This window comes from Serinus canaria, chromosome 11, assembly GCF_022539315.1.
Source record: "Serinus canaria isolate serCan28SL12 chromosome 11, serCan2020, whole genome shotgun sequence".
In the NCBI taxonomy this organism is placed as follows: Eukaryota; Metazoa; Chordata; class Aves; order Passeriformes; family Fringillidae; genus Serinus; species Serinus canaria.
This window is the reverse complement of record NC_066325.1, coordinates 5,189,969-5,204,119: the sequence shown is the minus strand read 5'-3', so window position 1 is coordinate 5,204,119 and position 14,151 is coordinate 5,189,969. Positions and strand designations below refer to the sequence as shown.

The window sequence follows — 14,151 nt, the reverse complement described above, 5'->3', positions numbered from 1 at the left end:
TAGGCTGTGCTGTTTAATTTGACTACAGTGTTTTTACTGCAGTCCCAGATTAAAACAAAATAAAGACATCACAACAGGTTTGTCAGCAGGTTTGTCTCCAGAGCAAACTGAGCCAACAGCCACAACTCAGCTGACCTGCACATAATGGCTTTCATCAATCTGCAGCTGCCATGGACAGCTCAGCTGAGACTCCTTCAAGTTTACCTTCCTGCAGCAGCTCAGTCAGAGCAGCACTGAGCTACAGAGGCACAGGCTGAGAAACCTCTGTCCTGCCTCTCAGAATTCCCCAGAGGACACAGCCTGCTGGGTGGGACACAGAAGCACTGGCAGAAAGAGGTGCTACAAATTCAGAAGGGACCACAAGTGCCTGAGATCCTGCAGAGAGGGGCTGTCATTCTTTTGCTCCACCATCCGTCACATCAGTTATTCATCAGGAATAATCACAATTGTCATCACAACAGAGTATTTTCACACCATCAATGTCACTAAATTTACTTGAAAATGTATTGTTTTAGCTGCAGCACTTATCTTTGACACTTCTCCAATATACCTCCACATTTCTACAAGAGGGTACAGACTATTCCCCTGACATCATTCCTGAAAAGAAACTGCTGTAAGCCACTGTATAAACTTTTACTGGTTTATTCAGCAACAAAAACATAAAAGTGTTTTGGAAAAAATGCTAACGTTCTTAAAGTTAAGTTTCAAATACTATAGAATTAATTGGCAAAAAAGTCTAAATGTACCTATACATGATTTCCTATATTAAAGATAGAGGGGTAATCCCAAGAGATGCTATCAATCAAATGTTGAGATGCTTTGACCAAAAACATCTGTTTCTCACAAAAAAGATCTTCAGAAGTGTCATGTATATTAATGCTGTAGCTTTTAGACACTTTCAAAACCTTTGTTCCTCTTCAGGTACCTAAGCATCCGTAGAAATTTAACTCCTGGAACCTGCAACTCTATTTTTTAGTCAGAAAGGAAGTAAAGGAGCTCATAGTAAACTCAGGGTCACAATTCAATGTTTGCAAGTTACCTGCAGACTGTATTTTTGGGAACATTTCAGAATCTAACATTAATATTGCAAAACCATGATTGCATTGAAATTAAAATTTCATGTTAAGTGAACTCTATGAAATAAAGTGAAGGAATAACTAAGGGCAGCTTGCTCCTTCCTATGTATTCAATGCTTCTGCTTTGGCAAATCTAAGTTCAGATTTTGATTGCAGTTCAAAATACAAAGTAGTTTAACTGAAGTTAATTAAGTTACTTCAATCCTTCAATGGGATTTCAATTTGTTTGCCTGTTTCAATCTCAAAACATCCTCTTCTGTTTTTTCAAGCAATCAACAGCAAATAAATCCTATTAATTTAAAGGGATATGCCAACCTACTCGGATGCTGGTGTTTGTGCACTTATTTTATTTACTTTTCCTAATGAGGACACCAAGGTGGTGGGAATCTTTTTTCTTATGTTTAGAAAATATTGACTGTTGAAAAGAACTTAAAAAGATGGGAAAATTTGCATTCCAGAACAAATGCCTTAAACTGCAATGTATCCTCCCCACATCTTTTTTTTTCTCATGCATGCAGTATTCTTGGCTAAACAACAGTGGTCAGGTGAATGATTAATCTCAAATGAAAAATATACTTGGTTAGTTCAGATTACTCTACTGTTCAGTAACTAACTAACTAGTTCAGTAACTGAACTAACTAACTTGGTTAGTTCAGATTTACTTCACTGAAATAAAACAATGGTAGTCTCATTCCACCTACAAACACTTCACTTTGTGTCAGCACAGCACAGACAAGTCCAGCCAAGAAATGTTAGCTCTCACCAGCATGATCAGGACATTGACAAAAGCATGGGGTGGGAAAAGCCTCATTTAAAATCCCAGATGTCCAGTTTCTTATATTAAATTCTATCCAGACACTTGTCTGACATTTTGGAATGTCACCCTGTTATCAAAAATAACATTCCCTATTAAGTTACTGTCTCTTAAGCTACCTGTTATCTATAATAATGCCCTCTATTAAGTTACTGACTGAAAGCAAACCCTGAACAGGTAAGAGAGGACAATTATACACAGATTTGAGGAAAGCATAACATTTTTATCATTATAAGAGAGTGTATGCATTCTTTCCCTGAACTTTTTAAAATAAAGCTTCAAAGGTAGCATATGCTATTCAGTTTATTCAGATAGTAAGACCAAACTCAAGGTGCATCACAACAAAACCCACATTATGACCACAGCAGCAAAGAGCTAATGTACAATTACCTTTCTTAGGGTCGATAACAAAGTTCCCTCTCTCATTCCCAGAGAGAATATCATATGTCACACCATCTCCATCAGGATCAACAGCATTAACTGTGGCAATCAGTGTGTTTGGGCCTGCATCTTCAGAAACAAAGCTCCTGTAGCTGTTAAAAAACCCAGACAACAGCACATGCATGAATTTAAGCAGGATATAATATCTACAGAACTAAGCTTTACAACACCTACTAACTGCTTGTTCAAAGGGCACGTCAGGAATTTTTAGTTTTCTAATTATACTGATATGATGCTTTTTTGTTAAGCAGTGAAATGATAGCATTGATGATCTATAGAGCCATCCACATCCTTCTGTTGTTACCCCCATATTTCCCTCCAGACTTTCAACAGCCTTGAAGATGAGCTGTGCAACAAGACTTGTGCTAAATGCAGAATTCACTTGGGTTTTTTTTAATTTAAAAAAAATGAGCTTCCTGATTCAAAGACTCCAAGCTAACATTTTCTAAGTTAAAGCAGTTCCCATCACAGCACTTTCTGACAGAAGCCCTCAAAAGACTTTCAGTGCAGTCCTTGCCACAGCAGGACTAAGATGAGAGTGAGATGTAGAGGATATATGCATAATGTCAGTTTTACAAAAATCTCTGCTCAAGTCCAGACACATCACTGACATTGTAAGCTCTTAAAAGGCATTATCAGCCTAAGCTTAATGCTCTCTGGAGTAGAAAAGCCCCCTGCTTTAGCAAAGTCCCAAATATTTATTATTTTATCTGACTGCACTGAAAATGTGGCAGACTGAGCACCCACCAGGCCTGTCCACAGGAGATATCCCAAAGCTCAGCTGTAAGAGTGAACTGCAGCTGGCTGTATCCACCAGAATACAGATGCACCACGGGGTTAGAGTGCTTATAGACACACTGGCCAGATGCTGAGAATAGCAAAAAATTGAAAGGAAAAGAAAATGGATGCACAGAAAACCTTTTCCTTTGCTTTTGTTGTAGAGATATGTGTGTTTTCTATGAAACCTCCATAGAAACAGCTTCTTTTCTTCCCCCAATTTTATATGCAATGGAGTAAGAGAAGTAAATCATTCTGGTTTAGCTCAGTCACAAACCTCAAGACACTGTCTTAACTGTGCATCTCAAAAGCAAATGAACAGTAATACTGATAATTTTTTATATGAAATACAGGGAGAGAGGAGTTCAGAAGAGATCTCTTAAAAAAGAGAAAGTAAAAACTGACAATATGAATGAGAGTGGTAGCCTTAAGCATTTCCTAACTGAGATAAAGAATAATTGCAATGAAAGAGAGCTCATGGCAAGGAATCATGAGTTTATACTGGGTTGTAAATCTGTTTGAACAAAGGGCTAGAAGGACAACATCATCACCTAGATTTGTATTAGTCTGTCACAGAGCACAACTGCAAACAGTCTCTCAAGAGGCCCCAATTTACATATGTTCACAATGATTCCATGTAATGGAAAATTTCAGCTAAGTTCTGTCTGAAATTTACCTCTGGGTTCAGGATTTTTTTTATAACAGGAAAGATAAAGCAAAATCAAAGCCTAGTTAACCAAAACCTTGAGATGACTTGTATTCCAGGGGATGAATTCAATTCCAATGCCTATCTACACATACACACAACAGTAGTTTCCCTGCTATTGCACAGAGAACAGAAAAGCTTCTTGGGAAGGTTTGGTAATTTAAAATAATATTATTTTAATTATATTCTTCAGTAAACTTTAAGTACAAGAGCTGGCAGGGATTTTTTTTAAACTATGTTTCCTGTTTCCAATTTGTTAGAGATGTTTACAGCATCTTGAGCAGTATCACTGGCTTCTGATTAAAATATTAGGAACAGATGCAGATAAATATTCAATCTCTCTGAATAGCAAAAGAAATTAAATGAAAAATAGGAAGAGTGAGAAACATAACTTGGTTTAGTATTTGAAAATATAGAGAAATCCAATATTAAATTACAAAAGATCAAAATTTTCAAGCCATATCTCTTCAGCAATGTTTAGAAAAGAAAGGAAGGCACGAGATTTTGAAGCCAGAGGTTATCAGCGCATAAAACAAGGGCTGTCAGAAAGCTTTGATGTTTTGTTCAGCTAAACCCCAAGCTTAACATCACTGAAATCTTTGCTTTGGTTTTGTTCTGGGCAAATTCTACTTTTAAGAGTAGAAGGCTGGTGCAGAATCTGACTGGAAATTCCATTACTAAGCCTCTAACATCACTGCAAGTTTGTTTATAGCACTTCTGGCATTGCTTTGGACGCTGCTGAGTCCCAGCTAGGGAAGAAAAGTGCTTACACATATTTAGAAGAAAAAAATATTCACATACAATTTGTAGGGGATGGAAAGTGAAATTAAGTGAACTCCACTTAATGGCATTTATCTTGTGGGTTTTGTAATTCAGTTTCCATTTAGGATTGTGTCATCTAAGCATTTTTCTTTGACAGCTATAAACCAAGGATGCAGATTGCTGACTCTGTTTAAACTGCCTAATTAAAAGGCAAAATTCCCCCATGTCTCTAGATGAGGGCTGATGGCAACAACTCTGTTGCCTGTTTTTTCTGCCTGATTTCCTTTGGTGGGGGAAGGGTGCTCCTGAACTGTATAATCCAATATTATTGCACCATCTCTTTCAGTACATACTGGAAAAAATAAAGTGCATAAAAGAGATATAATAAATAGTAATAAATAAAAATGTAATAAGAGATATTGTTTATATACTACCTTTTTTTTAATCGAGAGTTTCAGAGTCAAAATACCATCCCACATTGGTCAGACCAGCTCTCAGCCTGGACTGAACCAGAGCCCATTGCCATTCTGTGATCAGCCATTCAACCAAAATAAAAAAGGAACAGTAAAAGATAACAGAGTCTGAAGAATATGTATTTACATAGTCTGAGAAAACTCAGGTGCTTCATCATTCACATTGGAGACATGGATCCTAACAGTTGCTGTGCCAGTCCTGGGCTCTTCCCCCTGATCCACAGCCATAATGATGAACTCATAGAGGTGGTTAGGGCGCTCATAGTCCAACCGTGTGGCTGGAAAAATAGTGCCATGAGAAGTGATGCTGAAGTCTTGGCTCAGAGTGTAATACAGCAGCTGGGCATTCTCCTTGGAATCACAGTCAGTGGCTGTCACTGGTAGAAGAGAAGAGAAAGACATTGTGTAGATCAAAGTTAGTGAATTGGAATGGTAAGTGCATTTACTGTAGCAGGATTTGCCTTGGCATGTGGTGCCTGAAATCGGAGAACTCTGCTGTCCCTTGTGCTTTTTGGTGAACTAACCCTTACTCAAAAATAAATAATTTAAAAAACCAAAAGTTAAGTCCCTGGGAGAATTTAGATGCTAGATCTTGACTTTGTTAAAGAGTCCTGTGCTAACAAGAATATATTCTCACATAGAGAAGTATATTCTCATGTCCACCTGACCTACACTGCTGACTCAAAATCACTCAGATCACACATTGGGAAATTAAAGATGGGATATTTACATATATTAGTCAATGGATGCCCATTATGTGTTTGTCAGATTCTATTCATAACCTACAACCTATGCTAAAAGCACAGTTACCAGAACAGTAACTAACAAACTGCCATTAGTACAGGATAAATCACTAAGCAGAGCAAGTGGAGGTTACAAAAGCCTACTTACCAGGGAAAGGCAATTTTCCAGCAGTTTAATTTCCTTCCCCCCCTCAAGATTTAGAGATAGTTTATGTAAGGGTTAAAGACTAATACAAGGTCCTTGTACATTTGCTTAATAGACACAAATTTGTTTTCTTGCTATACTTTACAGAGCACCACCACTTGAAGCTCAAGTTCTTGGTCTCCCCGGGAAGAAGCAAAATCTTCTTGTCAAGCATCCAAACCAAACCTCACATAGAACAGTTCAAGTGTACAAGAGGCTGTTAATGCAGGAGAGCAGAATTCCTACAGCAAGCCCACACAGGACTCAGAGACAGGCAGAGAGGGAGAGCTGAGCTGTCCATAACTTCTGATTCAGGATCACTCTCTTCCTTCAAGAAATGTAGCAAGACTGCTACTATGAGCCTGCTGCTGTAATACCAACCACAACAAAGTTCTGATCCTTCAAAATTCCACAAAGAATCTGTTTCCTTTGCATTCCTGTCCCCCAAAACTGTTTGGGCTGTGGCAACAGTAAATAACTCTGACACGAATCTACAAGGTATCATTTGCCTTCAGAGAGCTGCAACAACCCACACTGGGACAGGTAATTTTGCTTTCTGAACTGAATTCTAAGTGGTGCAAGGGAGAAAAATACAGTGAACATAATAAATGGCTTCAGGAGCACTAACCTTGGAGAAGTGCAGTTGTCATAGGAACTGTTTCAGGAACACCGACTTTGCTGTAAATCGACTGATGAAATTCGGGGGCACAATCATTCACATCTGTGATTACAACCAAAACCTTAATGGAGAAGAGGGGAATGTTAAACAGCAAAGGGAATCAAGGGAATGACCTCACTGCTCTGGAAATACCACATGGAAGAATTTACCAAAAACATCCTTGAAGTCTTCAGCAGCTCTAGGATAAGACATTTTTCTTAGATTGCTCTTTTTCTGCTGAGTGCCACTGAAATATTACATTCCGAGATACTAGCAATAGCCAAGTCCCTGACCCTGCAGCAATGTTTTCCACTCACCCTTCATCTCCATTGATTATTCCTTATTACTAGTTTAAAGGAAAATGCACCATCTGCTTGCCAAGCACCCTTTTTCCATTATCTTATCTTGCAACACTTCTGTGATTTGTAACACTAAAAACTCTACTGCCAAGCATATTACATTTTAGCATTATAAATCTCTAGTAGCAAGTTCTGAATTTAATTACAGCAGCACAAATCAGATAAAAGTGGAACCTATCTCCAGGGAAGTGATCACAGCCCCAAGCCTGACAAGGCTCAAGGAGTGCTTGGACAATGCTCCAAGGCACAGGGTGGGATTGTTGGGGTGTCTGTGCAGGGCCAGGAGTTGAACTCAATCCTTGTGGGTCCCTTCCAACTCTGGATATTCTATAGTTCTGGAAAACCAAGAGATACAATTTTGCCTCTAACATCTTTACAAATGCTTTCTTATTCCTGTGTCAAATATGAGTCCACAGTTTACACTCCCAACAGTAAGGAGTGTGTAAAGGAGCCTTTCTGGTGGCTGCACCTCATGCAGTTAGTGAAGGCATTCTGCATCACAGAGCACCAGGCAGAGCTGTATTCCATGAGCCTTGCAGAGCACATATGCATGAACTAGAGCTGCTCTCTCAACTATTGAGGTTGTACCAGTGTAAAGCAGGTACAAGTTAAACTACCTCTAGGCTAAACTATTGTAAAATCATCTCATAATCCTCTTTTGAGTCATATTTTACCATTCTTCATCTTGTAGTATACAAGGGTCAACTGAAACTATCAGGCTCTGGTGTGCTACAGCCAGTGTTTGTTACACTGGCACACTGCTTCCTGACTCTCTGTGTCCTCCCACTTGATCCTAATAATTCTGTCTCCAGTTCCCTATCTTATTTCCTGCAGCAGGAACAAACTCATATAGTATGTTTTTCCTAATTCAGTGAGTCTCTGAATTCAAATAACTGTAATAACTATATTAAGAAATATTTTTGCTGTCAAACAGCTTTCTAAAATACCACAAACCATCAGCCTTTAATATCAGTGAATTTTTATTACTTTCTTCATAAGAGTTCACTTTATGTCCTTGCTACAAAACAAGTAATTCTTTGTCCTGTCTTTGCTTTAGAGTGGAATAATCTCAAATATACCTCATGCTTCATTAAAGTAGAGTAAGACAAAACCTCATGTCTGGCTTGGCTACGCCCATTTCCATGTGTTACCAGATATGGCTTGGGATCTATGATGGGATGGCATACAGAAACAGCTTTTAGAGCATCTGCAAGAGTGAAATCCAAGAGCACCTAAACCACTCCTCAACATCTCCCCATAGACAGAAAGACTTTTGAAATGGACAGCAGAACAGCCAGCATGGGGAAATGGGAGCTCCTGGTGAATCTGTTCAGATTCAAAAGGATGAAGAAAAATGGAAATGCAGCCAGGCTGCTGGAGGGGAACACCTACCTCAGCAGCAGTGCTGAACTGCTCCTCGCTCTCCTCTGCCCTGACCAACAGGAGGAACTGGTGGGGGTCCCCTTCATAATCCACACTCCGAGTTAGACTGAGCTCTCCTGTTGCCCCATCAATGCTGAACAGACCCCCAGGATTAGTGAGCAAACTGTAGCTCAGGGATTTCTTTTGATATGACACAGCAGTGACTGTAAGAAAGCTGCATTAAAAGAAATAAAAAGAGAGGACTCAAGGACATAACACGGCATTCTGAAAAATATGACAAAAGCGATGCATATCAGGAAAGATGGTGCAACCCTGCAGGTCTGCTCAGAGGTATCCTCAATGAAGTCAGTGACAGCTGTATCTAAACACCAAATTCAAGCATTTTGTTACACAGTGCTTCTATCACCTTGGGGTTAAAACAGATAAAGATTCTTGGAAGCAGAACACAGTAAGGATTAAAAATGCAGGAAGAGAAGATTTAAAATTTGCTGCAACTGAATTTGCCTACTTCAACTTCCTTCTGTGGTAGTGATGGTTTTCAGGCAGGAAACTAAAAGATAAAGCAAAGATGAAAAAGATTTGTTTTAATACCAGCACAGTAAGTTTGCTGCAGTCATACCATCCTAAAGTTCCAACAGATAACAGCAAAAGGATAAAAGCCAGGCCCTAACAGCAGTGTGTATTACAGCTTACAGTGGACATATATTTTTAGCTCATCTGACACTATCTTTTTTCCACTGAAGTGCAATGTGTTTAAAAGCCTTCAAGTGGAAACACCCACAATAAGAAGTAAAAGAAGAAATTTTAAAATAAATATTTTTAAAGGATTTAAACCAGAAAACTAATTCCTCAAGTTCTCTTGCTTTAACATACAAGTTTCTTAGGAAAAAGAATTCCATCTCCCAGGAGAACACACCAACATGATCCTGTGATAATTACAGTCAAAAAACCACAAACTCATTTTGTGCAAATTCCTTCTTCCCCCGTTGCATTGTCAAGCTGCTGTGCCTCACTCACTTCCCTCTGGTGCACTACTGAACCAATGGACAGCACTGCTGTGGGTGATTATCTCACTTCAGTCTTCTCCTGTATTTTCCTGTGCTGAGGTCTCACAGGCAGTTTCAGCCAGTGCACAACTGCATTCCTGCCAACAGGAATTATTTTGCTCTCCTTCCAGGTCCCTGCCCTAGCTGCACGTTCAAGCCACCTCTCCTCTCTTGTCAGCACTGAAAATCTCAAGGCAATGCTGGATCACATTTAACAACCCAACTGAAAACTTTTTTTGCCTTTTTTATCTTTGTATATCCTCATCTCAGGCTGCCTGTGCAGCTGTAGCTCATTGGTGTGACAGGCAGACCAAGGGAAAGGAAAGATTTGGTAATGCTCCTCTGCTCAGCAGCAGCCTTAAAACGGGCTCTAATTAGGAAATCCTAAACCCAGAAATTCAGTGCACAACAGCAACTCTGTTCTGGTTTGGCAAACCAAACCACTACACCTGCATACTTGGGTAATTGGTCCAATTTAAATAAGAGAACTTTAGGATTCCACATGGATTTTCATGGCTATTTCTGGACAACACATTACAGAAAAAAACTTTCACAGTTTCATTGTGTATATTTAAACCTTTTTAATTATAAAAACCCCACAAAATACTTCATTCCTTTTGGATATCACCAAGTCATTTGATTAACTGACTAATCTACTATCATCTAAGGTGTGCAAACCTATTTCTAAGAGTGATAAAAAAGTTATGAATAATTTTATTTTTAATTCTAAACATTATTGAACCCAAGACAGCAGGAACCTGTTGGACATTATAGTATTTTGCAGTTTTTCCATTTCTTTTATGCCTGTGCAATTTAATTTCATTGCAGTTTTAAAAAAACCCTTATTATCTACTGAGATTTTATTTTAAAATCTTACGAGTTCTTAGTTATTTGGACACTGTAAAACTGAATGTTCCAGACTGAATATTAGCACCACAGATAATATAATATTAATAACATTTGAACTGCCACAGAAGGAACACATTGACTGGACAAAAGTATTCTCAATTCAAGTGGAAGAGAAAATATTTTTTGTAAGGAAAAAAACAGTTTGGAAAAGAAGGGACTGAGTATTCAGATGGACTTATTTTACTAACATTTTCTGTGATACTTCATTTGACATGGAGATACAAAGGATGGAGAAATAAAATGGAAAGTTCTGTAGCATCTTCATTTTAGCTCAGTATGTCATTGGGATGAAGACAGGAAAAAGAATCTTGGTTTTTCCAATTTTCTCTTGGTGGTGAACGCACTTCTCCAAATTTGACACATAAAATTAATGTATTCTTTCACACAGGATATCTTTCTTCATGATGTAACACGACTAATTTCTATTCTGCATTTTTTTTGAAAGTTAAGAAACAATCAACATCTAATCCTTTCCATGGCATTTCAAAAAGTGAGAAAGCACAACTATTCAATAGCACCTCTCCCTGTAAAAGGGTGACTAAAACAATACATCATCAAACTGTGTTGGGATCACTTCTATTAAGAGAACTAAATTGCTGCTCACAGTATTTATTTATGATTCACAGACAATACCAAGGCTCTGGGGAGATCAGAGAGAAGTCAAAAGCAGGACCACAGCCTTGGGGCACTGCTGTGAGCTGTTACTTACGGTTCTCCTTGCGGGGTGCTCTCAGGAACAGACACAAAGTATGAGATGTTGGTGAACTGTGGAGGGCGAAATCCAGCCATCACAGAGACAGAGGCTGGGGACCCTCTGCTTCCAAGTTTGTCTGCTGCTAGTACAGTCAGCAAATACTCCTTGTCCCTCACCAATGGCAAACCTGTTGTTTTAATCCAGCCAGTGTCCTTCTCAACTTCAAATCTGTCTTCACCACCTGAAAGGAACACGTCCACAAATTGTCTTCAGTGAGAATATTTTTATTTGATTAAAATTAGGAGGAAAATACAGTGTTAATTCCCAAGTTGGCTTTGGCTTAGGATCAGCATGCACACTAAGATTCAAAGGTTTGTTTAGAACTTGGAAATCAATCATTACACTCATCGTTCATGACTGCATTTCAAAATTCTAATTCACTCTCTAGACAAGTATCACTATTCTTTATCATTGAATTATGAAATAGTTTGGATTGGAAGGGACCCTAAAGTCCATCTCATTCTACCCCCTGCCACGGGCAGGGACACCAGCTTGCTCCCAGGACACTTCCAGGGATCCAGGGGCAGCCACAGCTTCTGTGGCTGGGCACCCCCAGCCTCACAGGGAGGAATTTTTTCCCAATATCCCACCTAAACCTACTGTCTGTCAGTTTAAGCCACTCCCCCTTGTTCTGTCACTCCAGGCTCTTCTGAACAGTCTCTCTCCATCTTCCTTTTATCCTCCAGAACTTTGCTGTTACTTCACCCCAAGTATCCCTTACCAGAAAATACTCCACTGGAGAGGTATTATTGCTCCTCATCTGCTCAGACACTTTTGAACTATTACTAAGTTTTTTAAAAGGAGACACACAAAATATTATCACTGTGTTTGTACAAGCTTTGCACAGCACAGACCTTTAAAAATTTGTTACAAATGAACCAGAAGCAGGACTCCCACAAGGGATAGGAACATTAACCCTCCTCTTTACCCAACAAACTACTACTCCACAGACTGTCTCATAAATACAGTCCCCATTGCCACCCCTTGCCAAAGCCTTGGGATTACTGACTGCTTCAGTCCCCATCATCTCCAGGGATATATATGGGCAAGAACTCAACTTTGCACAGAAATCTGTCCATACATCAATAAAACTCTATTTTTCTTACACAGAGCTGAAAGTTTATGAACCTTTTGCAGGAGGAAGGGATAATAAAGCTGAGGCTAAAAAAGTCACAATAGTGAGGCATAATACTCTGGGAATGGGAGAATTAAAATTTACCTTCTAAGAGAAAATATTCTACAGTTCCATGGATCCCTTCATCTGCATCCACAGCAAGCAGCTTGTACACTTCAGTCCCTCCTGCAGCCTCAGGGGAAACCACAGCCAGGAAGGGGAAGGGCTCCATGGCCCACTCAGGGACGTTGTCGTTCACGTCTGTCACAGTAAGTGACATGTGCACCAGGTACCAGTCCTTCCCTAAAGGTCACAGCAAAAGGAAGAAAGCATCAGACAGCTACCAATGGCATTGAGAGTAACAGGAACCTATCAGGACCTGAGTGTGCACTTCCTGCAATACTGCTGGCACAGAGTCCAGAAAAACCTGGAGTCTGAAGTTATTCTGGAATGAACAGCATCCAGGAACAATGTGGGGAAGAAATAACTAGCACAAGCACTGCTGAACTGCAGGACTGGGGCCACCCATACCACATTCTTCCAAGCTATCTTCTTAGGAAAAATCACCATTCTTAAATTTCAAACTTTAACTACCTTTTTTCTAAAAAGTGTTTTCTTTTTCTGAAGAAGGAAAAAAAGCATCAAATGTTTTGTTTATCCAAAGTTACAGCAACTCTGAATTTTGAAAGTTAAAAACTTGTTGCCAAAAAATTATAATCTACTCTAACCAATGATTTGCCCTTCTATAAAGTTCACTGAAATCCTAATATAGTTTTCAGTCCTTTTTAGGTTGAAATATTATTAAATACCAATCAAAATCTAGAAGAACAAACCACCACAAAATGGAACTTAAAATTTTCCAAAAATCAACAGCATAAGATCTTTAAAAATTGAGGAAAAAATATTTATTATACTTTTACCATTATTAAATTAACTGATGAAATAGCAGAGCTCCTAACAAGTAATAAATATCAGCCAGGTATTGCTGAAAAAGTAGCAGAAAGGACACTTGAGACACTGATGGAGCAAAGGGTTTTGTTTTTTTTTAACTGATAATTATCAGTAATATCAGGGAGCACAGTATGAATAAAACCTGGGCCTGTGGGCCAGTCTGGCTTCCAGCAGACTGGCACTGACCTTGTAAATAGTTCTGGCCAGAAGCCAAGCTAAGGTTCCTGCAGGCCATATTTAATGTCTCTGACTCCAGAAGGGTGAGCCCCGCGTGCCCCCAAAGGCAGAACAACTGCCCTGGCACTGCACTGTGCTCCAGCCTGGAATGTGGCCCAGGCCAAAACTGCCATCTACACTTCCAGCATGACTTAGCCACAAGCTTAATAATGGATGGGAAGAATTTTTAAAGTTGATGGTGTTAATACTTGATTTCAGTGTTGATTTATTATTTATACATACATGAAAACATACAGACAAGCATTTATTTTCAAAACAGCTCTATGGGAATTGAAACAACATGCTAAAAGGAACATCTAAAACTACCAGTTTTAATTTAAATCTAATTAATAATACAAAGACCTTAGTATTTAAGTACATATTGAAGTAAAAAGGGCTGCCAAAATATCTTGTAGACAATGCTAACGAAGCCTGTTCTCCTAGGAAGTTCACTTGGGCTAAAACTTCTGTACTCATTCTCCCTCCCTACTGCAGCGTGACATCCCTCTACAAAAAACACCAACATTCCAACTAAAATCTGTCCCTTTGTGTGAGGTGTGCATGTACAGATGTTCTTCCTTCACTCCCACAGAAGCACCACCTACTGCAGCTTCAGCTTTCCATACTCAGGAGTTCCTGTCTGCTGGCACATGGCAAGTTTAGCACAGCACATCAGGGTCTGCCATCTGTGAACAACCAGTTCATGGGCTCTGGTAAAGAAAACTCCTTGGTGTTGTGACTGGCAAAGTCAGATAGAAGTTTCTTAGTTTAGATTCCTGAGACTT

The 14,151-nt window shown here is 39.2% G+C and overlaps 1 protein-coding gene across 1 annotated transcript in view; it reads right to left on the bottom strand.

Annotated features, from left to right (window-relative positions):
- The window catches only part of LOC103816792 (neural-cadherin-like), a 61,297-nt gene that overhangs the window by 33,897 nt on the left and 13,249 nt on the right, over nt 1–14,151 (bottom strand). Inside the window, exons 2-7 of the mRNA XM_050979047.1 lie at nt 12,305–12,502; nt 11,041–11,266; nt 8,386–8,590; nt 6,605–6,716; nt 5,177–5,426; nt 2,281–2,423 (exon numbers count right to left, since the gene is read on the bottom strand). Coding sequence (XP_050835004.1) covers nt 2,281–2,423; nt 5,177–5,426; nt 6,605–6,716; nt 8,386–8,590; nt 11,041–11,266; nt 12,305–12,502 — 1,134 coding nt within the window. The remainder of the gene's footprint in view (nt 1–2,280; nt 2,424–5,176; nt 5,427–6,604; nt 6,717–8,385; nt 8,591–11,040; nt 11,267–12,304; nt 12,503–14,151) is intronic.